The sequence below is a fragment of the Sus scrofa genome, chromosome 6 (genome assembly GCF_000003025.6).
Source record: "Sus scrofa isolate TJ Tabasco breed Duroc chromosome 6, Sscrofa11.1, whole genome shotgun sequence".
Taxonomy (NCBI): domain Eukaryota; kingdom Metazoa; phylum Chordata; class Mammalia; order Artiodactyla; family Suidae; genus Sus; species Sus scrofa.
This window is the reverse complement of record NC_010448.4, coordinates 86,301,077-86,309,977: the sequence shown is the minus strand read 5'-3', so window position 1 is coordinate 86,309,977 and position 8,901 is coordinate 86,301,077. Positions and strand designations below refer to the sequence as shown.

The 8,901-nt window shown below is 44.4% G+C and overlaps 1 protein-coding gene across 1 annotated transcript; it reads left to right on the top strand.

The window, feature by feature from the left end:
• LOC110261437 (translation machinery-associated protein 7-like) lies at nt 4,935-7,894 on the top strand. Its single transcript, XM_021097839.1, is given in 2 exon segments — nt 4,935-5,392; nt 5,394-7,894. Coding segments are annotated over 2 exon segments (213 nt in total). The 5' UTR covers nt 4,935-5,335; the 3' UTR covers nt 5,550-7,894.

The window sequence follows — 8,901 nt, the reverse complement described above, 5'->3', positions numbered from 1 at the left end:
ATTTCATGCTGTTATGGAAGCACCATTCTCATGGCAACATAAAATGAGCTCTGCATTTAAATAGAATCAGTTCTCAGCCCTAATCCTTCCTTCCTTTCTTCCTTCCTTCCTTATTTTAATTTTTAACTGTATCTTTGCCTTTCCTTTTTTTCTTTTAGGAAAAAGAAAATTCTTTTCAATTTTTTGTTAATAGATAGCCTACTTTTCCCAAAAAGACTTATGAATGTTGTTTCCTGAGATCCACACACTGGAAAATGCCCCTGTTACCTTTTTACTTGAGAGAAAACTTGGTTGGGTATAAAATTCGGGAGTTGTATTTTCTTTCCCTCAGAATTCGTAGACATTTTTCCGCTGTCTTCTAGCATTACTGTGGAGACTTTTGTGCCAATCTGATTTTCCCCTATATTGCAATTTGGTTTTTCTACCTAGATGAACAGATGAATCTTTTATTTCTGAAGCTCAATTATTTCATTCAGATTTCTCTTATCACTGATATTTCAGCAATTATTCCTGAAGATCATGTGGATTTTGGACCTACAAATTCATGACTTTATTTCCAGGCTTTTATTTTAGTATATCTTTGATTTTTTTTTTAATACCCCCATGGCATGTGGAAGTTGCTGGGTCAAGGATCAAATCTGAGCCACAGTAGTGACAACACCAAATCCTTAACCTCTACACCACCAGGGAATTCCTTATCTTTGGATATTTTTATACATTTGTCCCATACAAGTCTTATTTTTTGGATAAACTTTGTCTGTCTTTTACCCCTCAATCGCTCTAATTTTTGAGCCCCTCAAAGAAGTTCCTCTTTTCCATTTAATGTTGCAGGCTTTCCATAGCTTACTGACAATATTTTTTATTGTAGTTGAGTCATATTCATTTTATTTGCTGGTATTTCTAATTTCTTCTATTTCTTTTCTCTCTCTCTCTATTTTATTCCTAAAAACAGCCAGTTTGATTTTCACTATTTTATAAGCACTTCTTTCCATCTTTGCCTTTCTTTTTCATATCTTTAGAGAAACATTGTGTCATTTGAAATTGATTAAGACTGTCAAGAAAAAAATTTTTCCCTGCTTCTTTGGGCCACTCCCCTTGTGGTGTATTTTCCTCATCTGCCTTCGTTTATGTTCCTTTTCTGTCTTTCACAGCATCTATGCACAGTTCCTGTGTTGGTTTCTTCTTAACTCAGTTTTGAATGGGGCCAGCTCTTTGTGGGAGGATAGTGTGGGAAGGGGTAGGAGAGATGGCCTTGGGGAGACCACAGCTTCCATTTGGGTTTGTCGTCTTATTCTACTTTACCACATCAGTTGTTCACTTTGCCGTGGGAAAACAGCTCAGTGTTTGACACTCAGTGGTCCGTGTGGCCCCTGAAAAGCCTCTGGGGAGGCTGTGACTGGGTCCCAGTGCTGTAAGCCAAGGATTTTTGGATAAATTTTTGAGGTTTGGCATGTATCCTGCAAAGCCTCAGCTTTCCTATCCACAAAACATACTAGGGCTATTTGCATAGATTCTCTGTTTCCTCTGTGTGATGCTAGATTTCACAGTATTGGGGTAGAAAGACTCCAGTGTTTGTAGAGGTTTGGGGCTATGGCCATTTCTGATTTCAATAAAAATTCAGGAGAAAAAAAATCCCCTATATTCTAATTTTAGTAGTTGTTGTCTTTAGTTGATTTGGAAAGAGGAAGTGATTCAGACACCTTTTGCCATCATTTTTACCTGGAAATTAAACAATTTTTCACCCATTATCTCTTTTAATTCTAATACCAGTCTTAAGAGATGAACTATGCTCTATCATCCTGGGCTGGGTAGCAGCAGGGTTGATGACTAGAAGATGAAATGCCTGACCATAAATCAAGAGTTCATAGTCATCTTAGGTAAGAGCACCCTGCTCTGCCTCAATGATAAATCCTGATATGTCTGTCAAAATTCTCTCATACTTTGGGTTTTGGTATATATAACACTTACATAGCAAATGCAAAGCACTCCCACTGCTGCTTCCACCACCATCCATGGCAGACATCACTAATCAACCACAGCAATCTTTTTTTTCCCCTTCATCTTTTCAACACTGTATTGTAAGTAGACATCACCAACTAATTAACACTGGCAAGTGAAATGAAACCTATTTGCTGATAATTCAGCTACATCAAAAAATGACAGGAGGAGCTCCCATTGTGGTTCAGCAAGTTAAGGACCCAGCATTGTCTCCATGAGCATGGAGATTCTATCCCTAGCCTCACTCAGTGGGTTAAGGATCTGGCATTGATGCAAGTTGTACCATGGGTTGCAGATGTGACTCAGGTCCAGTGTTGCCATGGCTGTGGTGCTGCAACTCTGATTTGACCCCTAGCCTGGGAACTTCCATATGCTGAAGGTATAGCCCTAAAAAGAAAAAAAAGACAGAGAAGGAGTCCCCTGTGGCACAGCAATTTAAGCATTGTCACTACTTTTGTGCAGGTTCAATCCCTGACCCAGGAACTTCCACATGCCTTGGCAAAAGAGTCAGAAAAACCTGGGTTGAGGGAGTTCCCACTGTGGTGCAGTGGAAACAAATCCAACTAGTATACATGAGGATTCGGGTTCGATCCCTGGCCTCACTCAGTAGGTTAAGAATCTGGTGTTGCCATTAGCTATGGTGTAGGTTGCAGACACAGCTCGGATCTGGCATTGCTGTCACTGTGGCCGGCAGCCGTAGTTCCAATTCGACCCCTAGCCTGGAAACTTCCATATGCTGTACCTGCAGCCCTTAAAAAAAAAAAAACAGGGGCTGAGGCTCTGAACTGTCATACTGTCATTTCCTTCCCATTCTATTCAGCAAAGGAAGTGACAAAGCCAGCCCCAGTGCAAGGTGGAGGAAATAAACTCTGCCACTTGATGAAAGGAGCTGCAAAGTCATATTGCAAGGGCTTGATTACAGGGACAGGTGGAGAACTGTGGCCATTCTTGCAGCAAGTCTAGCATATAGCCCTTCACGCACTAACAGCCACGGCCAAATCTCAGTAGTGAGTTTGAGAGAAAAAAAATTAAAAGTCACAAATTGCCTACTTCTTCTCTTGGTTGATGGAGCTTATAAAAACTGGATATGGCAAATAGCTTTTATCTCATGAGTTAACTTCAGTATTGGATAAGATGGCAAGATCCACGCTTAGTGGGAAAGGTGCTGAAATCCATCAACACTGTGTGCTGTCAGCATGTGATGGGAGGCAGTGATAAGGGGCCACCACGCACTCACTAGGCAGTGAGACTGGAGCTTAGAGGAGGTGGGCCCCGCTTCATCGTGCCCTCCCCACCATGGATCACAGTGCATAAAGGAAGAGTCGTCTTTTGACAGTGTGGCATGTTTTGCTAACCTGATGCCAAGGTAGTAGGCCACATTTTTTTAACAAAAGCTGATAGGACCACGATGAATGAGTGCAGTGGGAAGGTCACTGGGTGTAGTGTCGGAAAGCCTGCATTCTGGTTCCAGTTTCCATGGACCAGCAGTGGAACGTCAGTATGAGTCTTTTCCTTCCCGGAGATGGAGGATGGTAGGAAAAGGCTGCAGGAGGAATGTTGTCTGACATGGAAGATGAATGAACTCCGAAATGTGCCACGAGTCAGTCTGTTAATGAGAGGCTACCACCAAATAACCACATACGACCCCAATCCCAACTCCCTCCCCTCCCACCTTCTCCATTTTCTGAACAAACCCTAGGCCACTGTTGGTCCTCATGGGGTTAATGGGCATGAACCTGCTTTCTTAATTGAATGCAAATCCCAGCCCTCCTTATTGCGTGGGAGTTTGGGTTCATTTGTACTTTCTTGGTGACAAAATCCATCTCTGTCTCCAGTCGGGTCTCTAATCCCTGCAATTTCCGTGGTGCTAGTAATTGTGGGGCGGGGGGGAGTCCGAAGCACAAAAATTCAGCACCCTGTTTACGAGATTACACACTTTAGGGAGTTTATTAAATTTATTCTGCAGGTCACTGAGGAGCTTAAATTCACTGTATGGCTCCAGAGGGTGAAACAAGGACCAGTTGGCAGAATCTTCCAGGAGGCAGGTTGAAATTCAAAGAAAGAAGCACTTTCTGATCATCACAGCCAGAGGGCACCAAGTGAGCTGTGCCAGGAGGCTGGGGGTCAGGGGCCAGGGACAGCAGGGCCCAGAGCCCAGTGTGGTCACTGTGGGAGGCAGTGAAAAGCAAGGGCTCTGGGCCATACCAGGGTCCATTTTCCAACTTGAACTCCTCAGGAATTTGGAAGAGTGAGTTCACTTTCCTAAGTCTGTTTGCCCATTTCCTCTTCTGCGAGAGGGCAACCACTGCCCCTAGCACAGAGCCATGCTCAGCAAGTAGTGGTGAGACTAAAATCTCATTATTTAGAGCTAAGGATACGTTTCCTCTCTCCTCAAGTTTCCCTCTCCCCTCAAGAGTGTGGAAACAAGAGTCCCCATTGTGGTACAGCAGAAACAAATCCTTCTAGTTTCCATTAGAATGTTTTGATCCCTGGTCTTGTTCAGTGGGTTAAGGATCTCCAGCATTGCCATGAGCTGTGGTGTTGGTTGCAGACATAGCTCAGATTCCGAGTTGCTGAGGCTGTGGCGTAGGCTGGCAGCTGTAGTCCTGGTTGGACCCCTAGCCTGGAAACTTCTATATGCTGTGGGTGCACCTAAAAAGTTAAATTTAAAAAAAAGTGTGGAAATAGGAAGTTCCTGTTGTGACTGTAGATAGGAGTTCCCAGCATGGCTCAGCGGTAGAGAACCAGACTAGTATCCATGAGGATGGAGGTTCAGTCCCTGGCCTCATTAAGTTGGTTAAGGATTCTGCATTGCCATAAGCTGTGGTGTAGGTTGCAGATGTAGCTAGAATCCGACGTTGCTGTGGTGTAGGCCAGCAGCTGCAGCTCTGGTTAGACTCCTAGCCTGGGAATTTCTGTATGCCACTGGTGCAGCCTTAAAAAAGAAATAAGAAAAAGAAAGAGTGTGGAAACAGAGGCAGAGAGAGGTTTCAGTAAATTACCAAACATGACACAGCCATTAAGTGGTGGAAGAGGGATTTGAACCAGGACACTCAGGTTCTGGAACCCATGTTTGTAGCCAGTACACTGTTCTTCAGCGACAGAGAGATGGGTCAGTTTTGGCTTGGGGAGAACCCTCTCTTGGCCCAGTCTAGGTGGTTGATTCAGAGACACCAAAGATTGAAACTTGTGATATGTTTGGAAGCACTTGTCCACTGTCTAATAAACAGTGACACTGGTGGCATCTTCTGGATAGGGGCCAGCTATGGAGCATTTGCTTGGCACCATCTCTGGATTCAAACAGCAATGTGTTTCTGGGGAATGAGTGGCAGGTACCATGTTGGGCCCCGAAGGTGGCAAGAAGAAACCCCTGAAGCAGCCCAAGAAACAGGTTTGAGGAGATGGAGGAGGAAGATAAGGCATTGAAGAAGAAACAGAAGGAGGAGCAGAAGAAACTTGAGGAACTAAAAGCGAGGGCCTCAGGGAAAGGCCCCCTGGCCACAGCTGGAATTAAGAAATCTGGCAAAAATTGGTTGTGCCTGAGGCAATGACGATTCCATTCCTGTATAAACATCTGGATTCCCCACCATAATATTTGTTGCCACTTATAGCTAGAATGAAGTGTTATCTTGGAACCTATTGTACATTGAAGAATAAACTTTTGTAAAAAAGAAGAAAGAAGGAAAGAAAGAAGGAAGGAAGGAACGGGGAAAAGAAGGAAGGAAGGGAGAGAGAGACAGAAAGACAGACAGATAGACAGTAGCTCATTTCATTTTTTGTTCTTCTCAGCCATTTCTACCTTAGTTATAAGGTCTGCATAAACCCAGCCCAGCATCCTGCCATAGTCTTTATGCTATCCTGAATTCTATACCACCTGGAATTAAACCAACTCATTTGAAATGGAAAAAAAAAATCAGTGTGTCAAATCTCTGTGTTGGCCTTAGACCAGACTACTGGGGAAATTGGCATGAGAAGCCCCCAAGCCAGTGGCTAGTGGCAGATATGTCATGGGGGCAAATGTGCTCCTCGGGACTGCTGTTGACAAAGACTCAGATTTAGAGAAGCCTGCCTCAGTCAGATCAAGCTGCCACAACAAAACACCAGACTAGCACTGAGTGGGTAAACAATAGGAATTTATTTCTCACAGTTCTAGAGACTAGAAGCCCAAGATCAATGTGCTGGCAAGGTTGGCATCTAGTGAGGGCTCTCCCTCTTGGTTGCAGATGGCCACCTTCTTGCTGTGTCCTCACATGACCCTTGCTCCATGTGTGAGGATGAAGAGGGGGAGAGGAAGTCAGCTCCTGTATCTCTTCCCATAAGGACACTAATCCCATCCCAAAGGTCCCACCCTTAGGATTTCATCTAAACCTAATTACCATCTCTAAATACTATCATATTAAGGGTTAAGGTTTCAACATATGAACTCTGGGAAGACACAATTCAGTCCATAGCAAACACTTCTGCTCACAGCAAAGTGGCAAGAATGAGTAGCTCCACTACTCCCCCCACAACCACAGGGCACCAGGAAGTCAACCCTTCTTTATGCAAAGCAGGCATAGTGACCCACACCCAGCTTTCCAGCGAGGGTGACTGGGTGGCTGCTACTGCCTTTTAGCAAGTCACAGAACCCTGGGGCAGGAGCACAGCTGAAGGAAAGATCATGCTAATGACTTTCATTGAAAAGTTACCCTGAGTCAGGCCCTATGATACCTTCCGTATATGATCTAATATAATTGTCACAGTACATGTATAGGGGAGGTGTTGTCACCCCCTTGTACAGGTTAATTTGCACAAAAATCATGATTGGATTGAGTGTCTTTTATGTGCCTAGATATGCTCTATACAGCAGGAAATAGCAGTAAACAAAACCAACCAAATCTTTGAGCTTGCATTTTACTGTAGAACATGGACAAACAAATATAATGCGATCCAATGATGTCAACTTACAAGGAGATTTGGATTCCTCAAGCCCTCATCTGATCACCTGGATCCAGCCATACCTGCAGTTCCCCTGGACTTCTCATTTAATAAGCCTACAGTTGTTCTGCATTTCTTTCCCCATAATAAAAGGGGCCCTGATCGAAGCAATATTATCCCCATGAAATATCATCCTCCAGAAGTAACTTATCTTTGGTCACAGACCTAGTCATGCACAAAGATTCAAGCCCAAATCCAACTGTGTCTAGTGGTGACGGTCTTTGAAAAAAGCTTTCAGAGTTAGGCTGAGGGAAGCAAAGTAACAAGCTCTGTGCAAGATGTGATTTGCAGAGCTTGAAATCATCCAGCAAGGCAATCTGATTTAAGAAGGCCCAAATTGCAAGCAATCTCCACAATTTCCTGGAATCGTCACCTTGCACCTCCCAGGGCCAGATCGTCCATGGACCATGACAGTTCTGTTATCAGGCTTGGCAGGATGCAAGCTGTCACTACGACTGCCAGTCCAAATAGGTGGTGAGGTACAGGAGAAGGTAATTTTCTTCCCTCTCTCTTCCTGAGGAGCGGCTCCTCAGCTGCCATAGGGACAACCTTGTTGGGGGTGGGAGACCCTCAGGAGAGAAAAGGGAACCAATATCACCAAAAACTACCAGAAGCTCATCTTCCTTCATTTAATCCTAATGCCCACCCCCCGATTCTCAATGGCTTTCCCATACCTGGAGCTTTCAGGTGTTCATAGATGCTCCATGACAAAGATGGTCAATGGCCAAGTAAGTTTTGGTGAGGCCGAGCTAAGCAACCATGAACTGACTTCCCCACCACAGTGTTTCTCAGTGCCCTTCCTATGCTAATACAAACAGCAGGAAGAAAGAAAAGACATTCCCCCAACACCGCAACTCCAGAAAGGACTTGGTGTGGGATAAATCTTTTTTTTGGCTTTTTAGGGCTGTACCCATTGACATATGGCGCTTCCCAGGCTAGGGGTCAAATCAGAGCTGTAGCCACTGGCCTACACCACAGCCACAGCAACACGGGATCCAAGCCACGTCTGTGACCTACACCACAGCTCAGTGCAACGCTGAATCCTTAACTCACTGAGCGAGGCCAGGGATCGAATGCTAATCAGATTCGTTAACCGCTAAGACACGACGGGAACTCTTTTTTTTTTTTTTTTTTTTAAGTATGGGATAAATCTTTTTGCCAGTCCCCTTTAGTTTATGTCTGTACCCAGACAGGTAGTTTACTGCACCTCAGAATGTTATTGAGTTAACAGGAAGGAAGGAAAAGAAACATACACGAGCATTTTATGAGGCCAAAGAGAGGCTCAGAATAAAGAGCTTTTTTGTGCAGTCAAGCAAGGAAGGGGTTTTGATTATGCAAACATGAGCCCTAAGCTTAGTATGGGGTGGAGGTGGAAATGGAAAGAGGAGAACAGACCTGGGAAGGAGGTGGATAAAATTGAGAAGGAAAAGGAAACCCGGGAAAGCAGTGATCAGAAGATCTTAAGCCCCAGGGAATTTGTAGACCTCGGAGGGAATCCCCTGGACTCTGCAGAGAGCTTGAGATATGGTTCAAGCCAAGTTATAAGACGGTAAAAAGCAATGATTACTGGCATCAGTAAGCTGGAAGATTGTGGGCAATCCAGCTGCACCATCTAAGACCTGAGTGTTCAGTGATAACTGAGTCTCAGTGTTTCAGTGGTAGACTGGGTTTTTGTTTCCCACCTTTCATTCCCCTTCTGCCTCTGCTGTGTGGACAAGCAGAAAAGGCAGGCTGCGCTTGCCTGCTTCATGATCTTGTCTTAGCCATATGACTTTCTTTGGCCAATGGAATATGGGTGCAGGTGACTGTAGCACTTTCAAAGTGAGGCCTTAAAAAGTATAGGGACCCCTGAAAATCAGAGCGTGTGGGAGAAAAGCATGGGGAAAAGGGAGCTTGAGAAAGCCATCCAATAATGCTGTGTGTGAA